This window comes from Ictalurus furcatus, chromosome 25 (genome assembly GCF_023375685.1).
Source record: "Ictalurus furcatus strain D&B chromosome 25, Billie_1.0, whole genome shotgun sequence".
Classification (NCBI taxonomy): Eukaryota; Metazoa; Chordata; class Actinopteri; order Siluriformes; family Ictaluridae; genus Ictalurus; species Ictalurus furcatus.
This window is the reverse complement of record NC_071279.1, coordinates 1,100,001-1,116,940: the sequence shown is the minus strand read 5'-3', so window position 1 is coordinate 1,116,940 and position 16,940 is coordinate 1,100,001. Positions and strand designations below refer to the sequence as shown.

General features: G+C 42.6%; 2 protein-coding genes across 4 annotated transcripts in view; one reads left to right on the top strand and one right to left on the bottom strand.

The window, feature by feature from the left end:
• The window catches only part of gmds (GDP-mannose 4,6-dehydratase), a 300,682-nt gene that overhangs the window by 42,514 nt on the left and 241,228 nt on the right, over positions 1 to 16,940 (bottom strand). The gene's annotated exons all lie outside the window — the stretch shown is intronic.
• LOC128600973 (protein sel-1 homolog 1-like) lies at positions 939 to 12,895 on the top strand. Its single transcript, XM_053613798.1, has 21 exons — positions 939 to 1,594; positions 1,693 to 1,739; positions 2,886 to 3,096; positions 3,964 to 4,131; positions 4,254 to 4,359; positions 4,572 to 4,734; positions 5,812 to 5,865; positions 5,980 to 6,039; positions 6,115 to 6,196; positions 6,292 to 6,446; positions 6,689 to 6,745; positions 6,868 to 6,936; positions 7,067 to 7,144; positions 7,238 to 7,300; positions 8,010 to 8,097; positions 8,899 to 9,047; positions 9,364 to 9,529; positions 10,064 to 10,138; positions 10,519 to 10,691; positions 11,917 to 12,045; positions 12,324 to 12,895. The coding sequence occupies exons 1-21, from the start codon at positions 1,504 to 1,506 to the stop codon at positions 12,534 to 12,536; spliced, it is 2,397 nt and encodes a 798-aa protein (XP_053469773.1). The 5' UTR covers positions 939 to 1,503; the 3' UTR covers positions 12,537 to 12,895.

Genomic DNA, 16,940 nt, shown 5'->3' with positions numbered 1-16,940 from the left:
ACGTGTGCAAAGTAAAAGTATTGGCGACCCTACCCCCATCCATCGATGAAAAAAGGTACAACAGATAGAAAAAAGAAGGGTGTTGATATGAGGATCTTCAGTATCAGGTTTATGTCCACGTTGACATGTCCAAATAGCTATAATTCAGGAGGTCTGAGATGCATTTTAGCCACATGATATACAAGTGTAAATGTATTTCTCTCTCCAGGACACATTTGTCAAATAACACTCGAAGTTGGTGCCTTTACAAACATTACTAAGATCTCTCTTCGGAGGACAATAAGGATTTTGTTAGCTATATATTGCGGTACAACTATTAAAGCTAATCCTGAGAGAGAGAGCGCGCACCCAGAAAAGAGAAATAAAAAATGTGTCTGTCAGCAGATCAAACACAGTTTGGCAGAAAAACAGGAATGAATACATGGGAGAAGGAAAATAAATCAAGATTTTTTTATTTTTTTATTTTATGTGACACTGAAATTTGGCAACGAAATCTTCAGTGATGGATAATGTAGAGGTAGAGGGGTGCCAATACTTTGTACACCTTCAAATCGACCGTTTCAGCTGATAACAAGTGCACAAAGCTGAACCAATTTATTTGTTAATTAACAAACAAACACACATAAATACGTTTAACGTGTTAAACAACTGATTAAAATGTATAAACAGAGCTGTATAAACTCCTCAGGATCAGAGAAAGCTCAGCTGTTGTGTACAGCCACAGGATGTGTGTGCGCATCCGATTGGACGACAAATGTCCTCGTGAGAGTCTCCCATTGGCTGCTTTTTTTTGGCGTTGCACTTCGCGATTGGTCGAGCAGGAAAACCAGGAAACGGTTCATCGAGACTTTTTTTCCTAACCGCATTCTGACTGATCCCGCCTCTTGTGTTGGGATTGGTTAATAACGATCCATGTTCAGTTGTCTGATTGGTCGGATGTCTTCCTATCTCTCTGAGCAGCCAATTGTAGCGGGGTATTTCCCGGAGTACGGGTGGAGATAAAAGATGACGGTCAGCTAGTAATGATAAAACTCGGGCTGTAGACAAATGAGCATTTCGTTAGTGTAAACGCTAAGCTAATTTAAGCTGAAACTGAGCTACGTTTATGGGGAAAGTTTGCGACGAATAATAATAATAATAATAATAACGGGTTTGTGTAACGGTTTCTCAAGTTAGCGTGCAGTCAGACAGAAAATGAAACATGCTAACATTTCTTTGCGTCAGCTTTATGCTAATGTTTAGTTAGCTTGCTATGATTGTTTTGCTAACTAGCCGCAGTTAGTTAACCCTGAGTGTTTGTTTGCCAGCCGTGTGTGTTGTGAATATTATCGTTATGGATACTTGGAGTCCTTATATTTTGTTTTTAGAACTGGACTATAGTCTCGTTAGCTAATTAGCTAGCTATGTGTGAGTGTGTGTGTGTGTTTGTTTGGCTCACCTGAGTGATGTTCTAGTTATTTACTCATCTAGTTATCTGCATTAGAGCTTAGTCTTATTGTCCTGATGGGTTTGAAAGGCAGGATGCATTTTACACAGAAGACTTTCTGCTTTCTGCTGCTGCTCTTCTCAATCATCAGCTTTAAAGTGACAGCTGGTAAGTAACAGCACACACGGTTTGCAGCTTATATAATGTCAGAGATGGATATGAACATCATAATAAAATAAATCGACATGGTATTTTGTCTTTCGCAGAAGTGGAACAAGAAGGCGATGATGACCAGGAGACCGGTTTTTCTCAGGTACACGTGTGTGAAGGGAAAACTCCATCCTGAAACACGTGAAGCATGTTTATAGTGTAATATCTCTGACGTTTATGGCGATGTTTATTTGGATTCCGTCCTAATTCCTGTGTGAAACGAAGGTCTCGGCAGAAACGAAACCGCCGGCGTGAGTTTATCGCACGAGTGCTCCTGTGCTGCAGGTGGCGCTGTTACAATTACACTACAGGAAAGAGATTGTTGCTCGTTAAAATCAGTCTGGTCTTGGGCACGCCCCCATAAAAAACATTTTTTTTTTTTTAAATGACCGGTCACAGGATCAGTCGTGTAGCGTGATCGTAATCGCACGCCGACTTTGACGCCTTCGTATAGCGTTCATTTGTACGTTTGCTCAGCAGTTACGTCATAGTGTTCGACAGCCGCACGTCATTGTTTAGGACTCGTGTGTCGTGCTGATGTCACAGCGGGACTGCGCTGTCGTTATCGCTAGCGCACTTACAATAAGGAGGAAAAAAAAAATGATTTCAGCGATAAGTAACGACGGTCGGGTTTTGCCGTTCGCACCTGGAAAAAAAAAACCCCAGAGGAGTGCAAGCTTCCTTTCTCACTCGACGTTCAAATATCGTGTGTGTATAGGACTGGGCGATACGACTAAAATATCATATCACGACACTTGAGGACATTTCTATGATGCTTTAATGCCTAAAAAGACAAAGAAGATTATGTTTTTAAAAATGTGCATAAATTTCAACAGCATCCGTTCAGCACCATTTAATTTGTAATTTTTAAAAACGTTAAAAAAAATACATCACCATACCAACGATATCAGAAAAATATATCTCGTAATCATTTATCACGATATCAATTTATATCGGTAGATTGCTCAGCCGTGTGTGGGTGTGTGTGTGTGGTGTTTACTCTATAAAGTGATATTTAATTGTTAACGGCGTGAGTTGCCATGCCGACACGTCATCACGTGCTGAAACCGGGATCGAGGAGACCTTCCCGACTTTCCGAGTAAAGTATCCCGAGCTAATCAGACGCAGCCTTTTGGATGAATATTCATGAGCGCAGCAGGAAGTGATGTCGTCGTTCCTAGCCTGTTGACGCGCACACACACACACACACACACACGCCAGGTCACCGCCTCGCGTCTCTTCTGTGCAGTTTTCACATGATGACAAGAGCGACGATGATGACGACGAGGACGAGATCGTCGTGACGGGACACTCGGTTACCCCCGAAGAAGCGGCCGAGATGAAGGCGGAGCTTCAGCGCGAGGACACGAGAGAGCGAGGGGAGGAGAGCGAACCGGAGGAGATCCAGAAGGAGGACCTTCCAAGCCAACCTCCTCCTACAGACGCGAAGCCCAGGGAGGGTGAGCTGGGGGAAATATACTCCATCTTCTTTTTTCATTTTGAAAAATAACAAGATAACAAAGTTAGTGTTTGTGTTGGGGATTGACTGCAAAACGTGATTTTAGCCTGTCGTGTTTATAATGTCATGAGACGACGGCAAACTTTCAAAGACTTTTGTAAGACGGACCCAGGAAGACCTTTACCATTTTAATCCCACGCAAATGTAAAGAATCTTTCAAGAAAGAGTCTCGTTATATAGAAATGTCGGACTTATTAAGCTGAATGATGTTGTTTTAAACCTTTATTACTTTTTATTACTTTTGTTATTTTATAACGGTTTTATTTACGTCTTCTAAATACCCGCGTTCGCCGTGAAATAGCCGCCGAGGCTGATACGGCAATAAACGCAAATACAAACAAATAAACAAACAAACTTCACCGTTTAGTGTTTTCTCAGGTAATGTACTGGAGGAAGGTCATGTGACGTAAACCGTGGTACTTTTATAACTTTCGACAGAAGACGGCGTCAGACACGAGCGTGTCGATATCGGAGGTGTAACCCGACGCGATTAAATTACTCGGGATGAACTGATCATTTTAGAAATGTTTTTCAGTGTCTCGAATGCAGATGTTGTTTTAAACACCAAACTTTTGCACTCGAGAGTAAGTCGGGGTATTTCTGTACATGTATGAGACTTTTACAAGAAGAGAAACACTTGTGAGAGCGGGACTCTTTCATGCGCGTCCGTGTGTGTGTGTGTGTGTGTGTGTGTGTGTGTGTGTGTGTGTGTGTGTGTGAGAGAGAGAGAGCGAGAGAGATTGGTTTCCTCCAAGTGTTGTGCAGTAACGTGTGTGACTCTGATTGGTTTGTGTGTGTGTTGGTGCAGTTCCCATGGTGATAGGTGGCACAGCCTCCGGGGAGCCCTGCCTGTTTCCCTTCCTGTTCCTGGGGACGGAGTACATGGACTGTACCACCGAGGGCCGGGAGGACGGCCGACTGTGGTGTGCAACCACCTACGACTACGAGCGCGACAAGAAATGGGGTTTCTGTGAAAGTGAGCTTCAACTTGTTTTGTAACAGGATATTGGTGGTCCTTGTATCCTTGCTCTGCATCTCGTGTGTGTGTGTGTGTGTGTGTGAGAATAACCCCCGTTTCCTCGTGTGTGTCCCTGTCAGCGGAGGAGCAGGCAGAGAAGCGGAGGCTGGCGGAGGAGGCGGAGGAGCAGTACCAACACACACTCAGACTCCTGAACAACACCAGCAGAAAGAGTCAGAAGAGAGAGTGAGTGCTGTTGCCATAGAAACGATTAGAACTACTAAGCGTCTACTGTCAGAGATGCTGTTCCAGAAAATTAATCCACATCTTCTGACCAAGAGTCTAAATCTCTCTCTCTCTCTCTCTCTCTCTCTCTCTCTCTCTCTCTCTCTCTCTCTCTCTCTCATTAAATTAAAGTGCGGTGTATTAAGTAGCGGTGTGTATGGTTTGTGTTTGAGGTTGTATGAGAAGCTGGTGAAGGTGGCGGAGATGGGTCACACCAAGGCCATGGAGAAGGTGGGCTACGCCATGCTGCTGGGAGATTACCTTCCTCAGAACGTTCAGCAAGCCAGGGAGATTTTTGAGAAGCTGGCGCTCGAGGGCTCGCCCAAATCCCAGACGGTACGCAACTCCGCTCAGCCGCGTATCCTACCCGGGGTCGTCAGGACCTGAAGTCTGGAATTTAAAGTCCCCGTGAAATCCAAAAAAAGATTTGTAAGCTAGTGTGCTCCAAAACAGTGACTCAGTTCTCATCAGGTTTTCTGTCCAATCAAACGCTCTCAAGAAGCTGAAGTGTCCCGCCCACAACTTATTAAAAAAATCACCGCGCCTAAAAGCTATTGGCTGTTTAAAACAGGGGGCGGAGCTACTCGTTGTTCCACCCTGATGCTGTCAATAATCTTCTGTTAAAGTGCGCTACGATTTTATCGCTTCATTTCCTTTTCACATCTGGAACGCTTTATTTCCTCATCAGGAAATCCTAAACCTGTATGGATTATGAGTTTATTTTATTTTAATGTCTGTAATAATGTATTAAAGGGGTCATGACGTGAGAAATCAAATTTTCCTTCATCTTTTGACATGTAGGTTAAAAAAAGTCATAAATTACTTTTAAAAAAAAATGTTTTATCAATATTATAATTAAACCCTTTAAATCTCATGCAGTAATACAATAATATTCTGTAAGTAGTATAAAATAGAAAATCTGTATATTTATATGTAATTTTCACCTGATTAATACATCATTTCAAACTTGACTACTAATATATTCAATAAGAAGACATCTAATGCTTATTCTTTAATTTAATCTGTTAACATTAAATTAAATATTTGTTATTAAAATGTTATAGCTTTATCATTATTGTTTATCTAAAATATGACTAATATTTGTGCATTAATATTTAATTTAATGTGAGTATAGATTTTTCATTATTGATTAGATTTATTAAAGGCGGCGCCGGTCCAATCCCGGGAGAAATGTTAGATCGGATATCTTAACTAATGTTCACATATAAAAAGACACGCTTGTTTATTAATGAATTCATTTTGTTAGGATGTATTTCAGTACGTTTCTGCTCTACACTTTATTATATCTGTATTCGCACCATCCTCGGTTTCTGTGTGTGAGGAAGGGAAGTCTGATCACGGTGCTCCGATCTCTGAAGTCTGATCTTTCTCATCCTGTCTTCTGTCCCTCAGGCTCTGGGGTTCCTCTACGCAGCTGGATTAGGAGTGAACTCCAGTCAAGCCAAAGTACGTCTCACTCAGTGTCCGCTGTGTTGTGGTGGTGTGGTGGTGTTGTTGTGGTGTGGTGTTGTTGTATTCGTGTGTGATTACGTCACTAACGGAGCGCGTGTTTAAACACAGGCGTTGGTGTATTACACGTTCGGAGCTCTGGGAGGAAACCTGATCGCACACATGATCCTGGTGAGATGATTACAGTGCCTTCATTTATCATACGTTAGTTAATATCACTTGTTAAATATGTGTGTGTGTGTGTAGGGTTACAGGTACTGGGGAGGTGTTGGGGTTCCTCAGAGCTGCGAGTCCGCCCTCACTCACTACAGACTGGTAGCCAATCACGGTAAAGATCCTGAGCTCCAAAATACTCCTCATTCTGAATGATTTCAGCTCGGTATGTTGTGAATGACGGTGTGTGGTGGTGGTGTTGTTTGTCAGTGGCCAGTGACGTGTCCCTGACGGGGGGCAGTGCGGTGCAGAGGATCAGGCTGCTGGACGAGTTGGAGAACCCCGGTTCTCCTAGTGGTATGCTGGAGGAGGATCTGATCCAGTACTACCAGTTTCTGGCTGAAAAGGGGGACGTCCAGGCGCAGGTACCGACCCAGACTCAGCGAGAGAGGGATGACGAAAGTGTAGAGACGGTTAACGTTTGGATTTATTTTAGTAATAGAGGGAGTGTTCACTGGTCTTTAAAATGAACGTTTTCTCATTTAGATATTCAAATTGCAAAAAAAAAATTATAATAATATGATATAGCAAAATTGCTGTTGTTATTATTATGATGATGATGAGTAAATATACAGTCATGTCTTGTCCTCGTACTTCTCTCTTGCAGGTGGGTTTGGGTCAGTTACACTTACACGGAGGCCGAGGAGTGGAGCAGAATCATCAGGTATCACTTTAACCCCTTCATAAATCTCCGCTCACGTCAATTCCGTCCTGTTTAACGTGAAACCACAAAACCACACACGTGTAAACCCACTGCTGCTGTTTGTTTTGTTTTTTTTCCATCAGAGAGCTTATGAATACTTTAACCAGGCTGCTAATGCAGGAAACACACACGCTATGGCTTTCCTTGGAAAGGTAAACAAACTCTGTGTGTGTGTGTGTGAGAGAGGGGGTGAGAGACGCACACACTGGTCAGTAATGCTTCCCTTTAGTCCTGTATAAGTGTACAGGTGTGTGTGTGTGTGTGTGTGTGTGTGTGTTGCAGATGTACTCCGAGGGCAGTGAGTATATACCCCAGAACAACGAGACAGCGCTGCATTACTTTAAGAAGGCCTCGGAGCAGGTGGGTTCTGACAGGAGCGCTGCTTCACGCTCACTTACTCGTATTGTGTCCGTGTTCAGGTTCAGTACAGTTTTATGGTGTTCATGATTTCAGGGGAACCCGGTGGGTCAGAGTGGACTCGGCATGGCCTACCTGTACGGTAGAGGCGTTCCTGTGGTGAGTGTCTGGAACGGCTCTGATCCTTCTGCTTTTCTTTCTTTATTACGTTTATGAATATTATTATTGACAGTAGAGCTGAAATACAGGCTGCTGTGTGGGGAATAATGTACATCAATACTTAGTCGAAGATATTATAATGAGAGGTTGTATCTCATTATTTATTTTGTATGTATATTATTTTTATTAACTTCATTACTAGATTTATTTATTGTTAAATTATAGAAAAATATTTCGCAGTACACTTTTATTTGTAGTAGTATTGTGAGTGGTGGTAATATTATTCATTTGTTTTCTGAACTTGTTATTTTTATTATTTTATTTACGGTAAAGGGTATGGAAAAATTCTCTTAATGCTTTGTTTGTTTTTGTTTATTATAATAGTACAGCTTACATAAAAGTGGCAGTATGGAAAGTTATATCTCAGCTCTTTTTATATGTGATTATTGACAGTAGAATGAAGTGGGTGTACTTTAAGTATATTTCTGTGCTGAATGTGTAATTGATCAGTGTTCCCGTGAGTGATGATGGTCTCGGGGTGTGTTATTAATATACTGTGGATACCTGCGATATCACAGAAAAATGTATTCATCCCTATGTCCGTATTATAGTGATAATTACGTGGCCTGTGTTCTTTGGCCTGAGTAGAATAACTGTAGAATTCTCTTGTTTGTGTGTTTAAATATGTTTCGGTGTTTGTTTATTACAGAACTATGAGCTTGCACTCAAATACTTCCAGAAAGCTGCAGAGCAAGGCTGGGTGGATGGACAGCTACAGCTGGGAACTATGTACTACAGTGAGTGTGTGTGTGTGTGAGAGAGGGAGAGGGAGTGTGAATTTTATTCTCGGATAGCACACGAGTCGATCTGTGCACTTTCAGGCCTTGTCCTTAGACTTTGTCTCTGTTCTCTTTAACATAGCGTCACAAGTCATGGGCACAATCAGTGAAATACTATCAGAAATATACAACTTCGTATTTATTCAATGTGGAACTTCTTAATTATTGCCCTGATGGTGGAAATGGGCATTTTCAATGCTTGTGCTATTTTCTTATAGACACTTCCCATTGTGTGAAGCTCAACAACCTTTTGCCGAACATCACAGCTATATTCCTCGCTCTTACCCATTGTTATGAATGACTAAGGGAATTTGGCCTGTGTTACCTCATATTTATACCCCTGTGAAACAGGAAGTCATGGTTGAACAATTTCCTGTTCCTAGTCACCCAGGTGTACTAAAAAATGTAAAATTTCAATGGGAATATACTTCACATATAAATTGTCATATGTGAATTCATGGGGTGCCAATAATTGTTGCAATTGTCGGATAAACGTAATTTGTTTTGCAATTGTTTGATATCGATGAGTGCAGAGTATTTGTGTGAATTAAAAAAAAAAAAAAAAAAGTTTAAACAATAAAGGCGATTTTTCACAGCCGCCTTCGCGAATATTTCCTAAGGGTGCCAATATTATTGGAGGGCGCTGTAGCTAACATCAGTTTTCATTTATCATGCTATACATCGTTCTTATTCGTGGTTGAAAGAGGTGTAAATTGTCGGTCCGTGTTCCTGACTCTGATTGTGGTGATTTCCTGTCAGACGGTATCGGAGTGAAGCGTGACTATAAGCAGGCTCTGAAGTTCTTTAACCTGGCGTCTCAGGCGGGTCACATCCTGGCCTTCTATAACCTGGCTCAGATGCACGCTACAGGAACCGGAGTGATGCGCTCCTGTCACACGGCTGTGGAGGTGACCGCCGTACACTCTGTTTATACCTCACACTCGGTTTATATCTCACACACTCTGGAATTCAGTTTGTGCCAAAAGTATTGAACGTAACTTTTTCAAGAAATGAACAAAGATGCAAAACAACGCGAGAGAAGAAGAAACACTGAACTGAAAGCGTTAACCCGGTCTTCAGATAAACGCCGTCCTTTATTATCAGTTTCCTAATTTTTGTAAGAGTTTCTGTTCCTGCCTTGAAACGGTACGTTCAATACTTCTGGCACTAATTTAATTCCATAATACACTGGTCTCATTATCTCGTGTGTGTGTGTGTGCGCAGCTGTTTAAGAACGTGTGTGAGCGCGGCCGGTGGTCAGAGAGGCTGATGAGTGCTTACGGCAGCTTTAAGGAGGGAGACATGGACTCTGCTCTGGTTCAGTATCTGCTCCTGGCTGAACAGGGCTACGAGGTGGCGCAGAGTAACGTCGCCTTCATCCTCGACCAGAGTGAGTCACGTGACCGACACCAGGGGGCGCCACAGCCTTAAACATTAAAGCTGTTTACTTCCTTAGAATTTTAGCTTTGATTCTTATTTGCCTTATAATATACATTTATTTTATAAATAAAATTGATCTTAAATGCATGGTGACTTTATTTTAAAAGTTTTAACTCTTGAAGAACCTGTATGGACAAAAACGACAAACAAATGCATCAAGTGTGAAACTTGGCTCATATTAGGACTGATCTTTTGTATTTTTAGTATTGTTTATATAAGTAACATAATTGACATAATTAACTTTCATTGTTTTTTGGAGGTTTTTTGTATGAACATAATGGAAGATAATGTAACATGGATGAAGCCACTTTGGATTAAAAATGCAAAAAAATTTTTTTTTTTTTTTTTTTTAAATAGTGCATTATTGTAATTGTCAGAGCTGCTATTATAGAAAACTATTCAATATTATTGACCAATCACAATCTAGTAATCAAACCAGAGGTGGTATAAAGTCATGTAATGTGTGTGTGTGTGTGTGTTACAGAGCAGTCCCAGATCTTCAGTGATAATGAAACCTACCCTCGAGCTCTCCTTCACTGGACCAGAGCGGCTGCTCAAGGTTAGAAACGTCACTTCTTCCATATTCAAGTGTGGCTAAAAATAATGTGACTATATTTTATATAAATGTCATCACAAAGTCAGCACGCAATCATTCTGCAGGTTTTCACCAAGATTAAAGTATTGGCACCCCGAGCTTTGTGGCGTCGGCCACCTTTTACATGTAACGGTGTTCAGTGTGAAATTTTTCATTAGGATTATATATCATGAATCTACACAAAAACAGACCATAATATTTAAGTTGGGGGGGGGGGGGGGATCGATTAGAGTTTGCAAAAAAAACGTACTCGTAAGTATTCACCCCCGTTTCTGTGAAACCCATAAATTAGTTGAATCGTGTATGAGATCTAAAGGCGTGTGTGTGTGTGTGTGCGCGCCCAGGTTACACAGTGGCCAGGATTAAGCTGGGTGATTATCATTTCTATGGTTACGGCACTGATGTGGATTACGAGACGGCGATGATCCACTACAGACTGGCGTCTGAGCAGCAGCACAGCGCACAGGCCATGTTCAACCTGGGATACATGCACGAGAAAGGCCTTGGCATTAAACAGGTGCACGCAAACATGCCTCACACTCCACGCACCACTCCACGCACCACTCCACGCACCACTCCACGCACCACAGTGTTCCCCGGTCGCGTTCGGTGCGGAGTGGCTGAGAAGCGTCTGCTGTTCTTATACAGCACGAGAGCGGCCTCTAGAGGCGAAACATAAACCGTCGCTGTCTAAATTTTGTTGTTATTTGGAGTGTTACTTTTCGGTTCAGTTTGGATGCATATCTTTTTATTTACTTTAATATTTATTATTAGGTAATATATATTATTATTCACACGACCAGTCAAAAGTTTGTGGACACTAGACTGAAATGTTTAAAGGTGTATGATTAAATGTGTGAAATCGGTGTCGTAGACAAAAATATAATCCTGTCGACATTCATTTCTTTCATTAGAAAACTAACATTTTATTTACAAAAATATGTATTTTTAAACGAACGACTCGGAGTGAAATATTCCGAAAAGCAGGTGATAAGAGTCCGGCGTCGGTGTGAACTCCTTTAATGCTGTTTAGAAATCATCTCAGGGAAATTGCTCGAGAAAACGCCAAGAATACGTTTCTGGAAATTATCGGTGAAAAGGGCGTCGACTTTGAAGATGATAAAATATTAAATTATTTTTACTTATTTTGGATTTTTTATCACAACATAATTCCCGTAGTTCCATCTGTGTTACTCCAGAGTTTTGATGACTTTATTATTATTCTAAAATGTGGAAATAAATATAAAATAAATAAATAAAAGAATGAGTGTGTCTAAACTTTTGACCGGTAGTGTCAATAATTAAAAAAAGTTCAGCACATCTTCATGGTTTTTCATGGTTCAGTCAGTACTGTTCATTTTGAGTGTTATGTTTTCAGTTTTAAAAACTATCGGTTGATTGGTTATGGGCAGGTAGGTATCGCCCGCCTTAGTTATCAGTAAACGATAATCGGTCGACCTCCTGAAGATTTACTCTTATTGCTCTAAATACATCAAAGCTAATTTATTTACTGATTTCCTTCATATTTGTTTCCTTCCTTCTTTTTCATTCCTTATTTGATGGTTTCCTTCCGTCTATGTTTATAGACTGTGTTTTTGTTTCCTTGTTTATTATTTGTTTTTAATGTTTATTTCCTTCCTAGTGTCTGTTCTTTCCTTGTACGTTTTCCCTCTTCGTTTGCCTGGTTCCCGTGCTAGAACCGTGGTTGTTGTTGTTGTGCTCACGGCTGTCTCCTGATGCAGGACATCCATCTGGCTAAGCGTTTCTATGACATGGCCGCAGAGGCGAGTCCTGACGCCCAGGTGCCCGTGTTCCTCGCCCTGTGCAAACTGGGACTTGTCTACACGCTGCAGTACTTCCAGGAGCTGAACGTAAGTCTCTCTCTTTCTCTCTCACTCACACACACACACACACACACACACACACACACACACACACACACACACATCTCTTACACCTTTATCCTTATTAAAGAGCGAGTCCTTAGCTAACTCAACTAAAGATTTTAATTAGCGATGACGATGTGGTGGTTGTCATGGCAACATTATAATCCGCTGTTAATCGATGTAGATGACGGAAACGTTCCTAGACCATTTTCAGTCATTTTTGTTTGAGTTGTTGTTGACTCTCGTCTCCACTCTGCCTCCAGCTGAAGGAGCTTCTCTCTCAGGTGGATCTGGACCAGTTGCTGGGTCCAGAGTGGGATCTTTACCTCATGACCGTGATCGCTCTGCTCCTGGGTACCGTCATCGCGTACAGACAGAGACAGCACCAACCCGTACCGAGAGCCCCGCCCGCCCCGCCCAGACCCGTCCCCCAGCCGGAGCAGGCCGGCCCCGCCCCCGAACCCGACCGCGATTGAAGTTCTACAATGAATACAGTGAATAGATGCTCACGAGACCTGAGACTGGGAGGAAGGTGGAGCCTGAGCGGCTCTCTCCTCCCACACCAGTATTAGTTAAAGGGACAGACCCACTCTCATGATGCTCAGTGGGGCTGTCTTTCTCTCATACACACACACCATGCGCTTAGAGAACACGGACTTGGCTCTAAAGCGTACGGCTCAGGGTACAACACACCGAGGCTTCACTCTCACGTGTGTGTGTGTGTGTGCAGATTAGTGTGCACTCTTTAGGGGTGAAGTACGGTACTTTTGGACACCACGGACCTACTGCGTTCCCCTGTTTAACATGCGTCTAATAAAAGTACCCTGTCCCACTTTTTTTGTTCTTGTTTTGTTAAGTAAGAAATGAAACACACTGGAAATCATTCAAAACAACAACCAAAAAAAACAACCCCAATCGTTCGCATGCTTTGCTGTAATGTGTGTTCTTGCCAGAGTGGAGTTAATTTATAACCATAAATTATTACAAAGATGTTTCTCCAGCACAAAATGTACGTAAAGTAGAATCATTAAAGTCCCCCTGAAGTCCACGACGTCCCGTTTCACCTCAATATGATCAGACAGTTTTAGAGTTCTTTTGCTTTTGGTTTGATTTCACTTTGTGATGTCATTCTACGCTATGGACCAATCACAACTGATATGCAAATGATTAGTGATGCGTGTGATCTGTGAGACCTGGAAACTCTCGCTGAGGAACGTGAGCGTTCAGGAGGATGTGATGAATCATCTCAGCGTGGGGATTGTTTCATGGTCTTTATTATTTTTTTAACGTTGCATTGTTTCTGTCTTTGCCTCGTTTTATTGTTAAAAAGGCAGTGTGTTACACGCAGGGCTGGGCCATATATATCGAAATAATATCGATATCGTGATAAATGATTACGCAATATATATATATATATTTTTAAATGGTTTTAATAATTACACATTAAATGGTACTGAATAGACGCCGTTGATTTGACGTAATTAAAAAATTTGTCTTCGTAGGCATTAAAGAAAAGTAGTGTCGGTCGGTTTAATGTATTTTTTGTTTCTTTTACTGTTTTGAGGACAGATTGTTACCTAAATTATATATCATTGAAATGTGTCACGTATCCTAATACATGGGTCATATCGCCCAGCCCTACTTGTACTTCACGTACGGTTTGTGAACCCTTTATAGTTTTCTACATTTCTGCATAAATATGATCTAAAACTTCAGATTTTCACGAGTCCTCAAAGTAGAGAAAGAGAACCTGATTAAACAAATGAGACAAAAATATTACACTTGGTCATTTATTTATTGAGGAAAATGATCCAATATTACATATCTGTGAGGGTAAAAGTATGTGAATGTTTTCTTTCAGTATGTGGTGTGAGCTCCTTGTGCAGGAATAACTGCAGATAAACGTTTGGGGGAACTGTTGATCAGTCCTGCACATCGGCTCGGAGGAGTTTTCATCCTGGCCCAGATGGAGCAAAACAGGTCCAAACCCTGACACTACCACCACCATGTTTCACAGATGGGAGAAGGTTCTTATGCTGGAATGCAGTGTTTTCCTTTCTCCAAACATCACGCTTCTCATTTAAACCAAAAGTTCTATTTTGGTCTCCTCCATCCACAAAACATTTCCATTAGACTTCTGACTTGTCCACATGATCTTTATCAAACTGCAGAGGGGCAGCAGTGTTCTTTTTGGAGATCAGTGGGTTTCTCCTCGCAGTCCTGCCATGCACACCGTTGTTGTTCAGTGTTCTCCTGATGGTGGACTCAGGAACATTAACATTAGCTGATGTAAGAGAGAACTTTAGTTGTGTAGAAGTTCCCCTGGGTTCCTTTGTGAGCTCGTGGACTATTACACGTCTTGCTCTTGGAGTGATCTTTGTTGGTCTCCACTCCTGGGGAGGGGAACACTGGTCTTCAGTTTCCTCCATTTGTACACAATCTGTCTGACTGTGGATTGGTGGAGTCCAAACTCTTTACAGATGGTGCTGTAAACTTTTCTTTTTCTGAGGTCCTCAGAAATCTCCTTTGTTCGTGCCGTGACACACTTCCGCAAACACGTGCTGTGAAGATCAGACTCTTATAGATCCCTGTTCTTTAAATAAAACAGAACGCTCACTCACTCACACCTGATCATCCTAGGCCTTCACGCACTTTTACCCCTCACTGATATGTAATATTGGATTATTTCCTCAATAAATAAATAAAGTATAACATTTTTGTCTCTTTGTCTTCTTTAAGGACTCGTGTGACATTTATGTCGATATAAAGAAAATTCTAACGGTTTCACAAACTTTCAAGCACCACTGGAAGGTTGCTGGAGCGTTTCCATATAAGATGCCTGCAGCGACTCCTGGGATTCTTGTGTTTTCCTGATATAACCCACGATCGCTGCGCTGGCTTGGGCGTTATATCAGGAAAGACACAAGATTACCTGCCATGGCAAGTCCTGTAGGACCGCTTCATCTGGGCCACCGGTCTGAGGGGGTCAGAAGAAGCAGTACAAAGACTACCTCAATACATCTTTTACATTTACGGCATTGGACAGACGTCCTTATCCGGAGCATTAATACGACTGAGCAGTTGAGGGTCAAGGGCCTTGCTCAAGGGTCCAGCAGTGGCAGCTCACAACCTTCCAATCACAGGTCCAACGTCTTAGCCACTGACCTACCACTGCATCACCGCGGAAACATCAGATTGACCCTCCACACCTGGGAGAAGATACCGTTCCACCTGCTGGCAGCTCTGCCACACAAGCATAGAGCAGATGGAATCGGAGAGGAACATGAAGCAGCAAAAACATTTAAGGAGACGTGGAGTCATGGCTGTCTCCACTAACCCAGACTTCACACATCCAACATGAAATAACATTTATGGATCACAGATTGGACTCTATAGAGCGCACTGTTATTGAGGAGGAATGTCATCACTGTATGTGTGTGTGTGTGTGTGTGTGTGTGTGTGTGTGTGTGTGTGTGTTCCATGAGTGTAGAATTCCCACATTTCTGCATCCCTACCTTTCATATTCTTATTCCCAGATGATGTTTCTGATCAGACGCTTACTTTATAAACGTTTCATAACACACAGTCTGAGTATTGTTAGTTTTAAACCCTTGGGCAATTTCATGTCACATGACTACACCCTCTCCCCACTGTGTGAATGCCCCGGTAGCGCTGTGTGTGTGTGTGTGTGTGTGTGTGTGTGTGTGTGTGTGCGCTTTGTCACTCAGCTGCTTTGTGTGTGTGAGGTGAGCTAAAAGGGGGCCCGGCTATAATGACCTGCTCTGACCATGTGCTTTCGCCATTGTCCAAACCACGCTCACACACACACGCTCACACACACACGCTCACACACACACACACACACATCATGGAGGGGCTTTGGATGGCCGTGGCAGTGTGCCTGCTCGCCTTTCGTCCTGTCAGAGGTAAGTTCTAGAAGCAGCGAGAGAGCGGAGTGTGTGACGCTCCATCAGGACGGAGCTCTGCTTCACTGAGGATGCTGATGTGAAGATTGGACTAGTGATGTAGTCTCAGGGTCAAAGGTCACAGGTGCTGATTGATGGTTATGGTGAAAGTTGACACTATTTAATCAATTTTTATTTTTTTTATCTCGTTAAGGGGATGAATGGCGGAGGGAATACGAGGAAGGACTGGGCTATTACAGCGAGGAAGCCCTGAGGAAGGTCTGTTTCATATATAAACCACTTTTATATCGTGTGTTGTGATGTTTCAGTAAACTCCTCCCCGGCTGAGCGGTGCGGCGGAGCGGTGCGGTGGAGCGGTGTTACTGTCACCGCTCCGAAGTTCCTATAACAAACATCTCCTTACTGGAAACTTCACCGTAGCAGTGACAGCACTTGTGGTTTAATCCGTGTGTGTGTGTGTGTGTGTGTGTGTGTGTGTGTGTGGAGCGTGTGCTGTACACGTCCCTGTGAACGAACCGTTACCGTAGTAACGACGCCGTATCCGAGTGAGTGCATCGATACAGTCCTGCGCTACTGTCCGAGCTGCTGTGCTAGAAAACTAATCAACACCTTGTGTGTTTGATGTGATGTGTGTGTGTGTGTGTGTGTGGTGTTACAGGAACATCCTGAGAAAAGCAGACCCGTGAGTTTTAAACACCTGCCGTTCAGCTGTCCCGACATGACCCCGTCGTCCTCCGTCCCCGCTTCAGGTAACCCTCTGACATCCGGCCGACAGAACCAACTCGGTCTTATTCCTGCGTTTAACAGCGTCACCTGACTTCAGTCTGGATGAATGTTACTGATCATCTTTACAAGCGCAACACAGTACGGTCTCCTGAGAGTCGTTCAGCAGCAGCAGCGTTAATAAAGTGCTCCTGAAGCAGCAGACTGGAGGCTGGTTTACATCTACAGCAT

Bases quoted from the DNA above. Each gene is read 5' to 3' on its own strand.
- LOC128600973 (XM_053613798.1), top strand. From the start codon at position 1,504: ATGGGTTTGAAAGGCAGGATGCATTTTACACAGAAGACTTTCTGCTTT. The intron at 6,746-6,867 runs GTATCACTTTAA...TTTTTCCATCAG, and splicing joins GAGTGGAGCAGAATCATCAG to AGAGCTTATGAATACTTTAA. The intron at 9,048-9,363 runs GTGACCGCCGTA...GTGTGTGCGCAG, and splicing joins CCTGTCACACGGCTGTGGAG to CTGTTTAAGAACGTGTGTGA.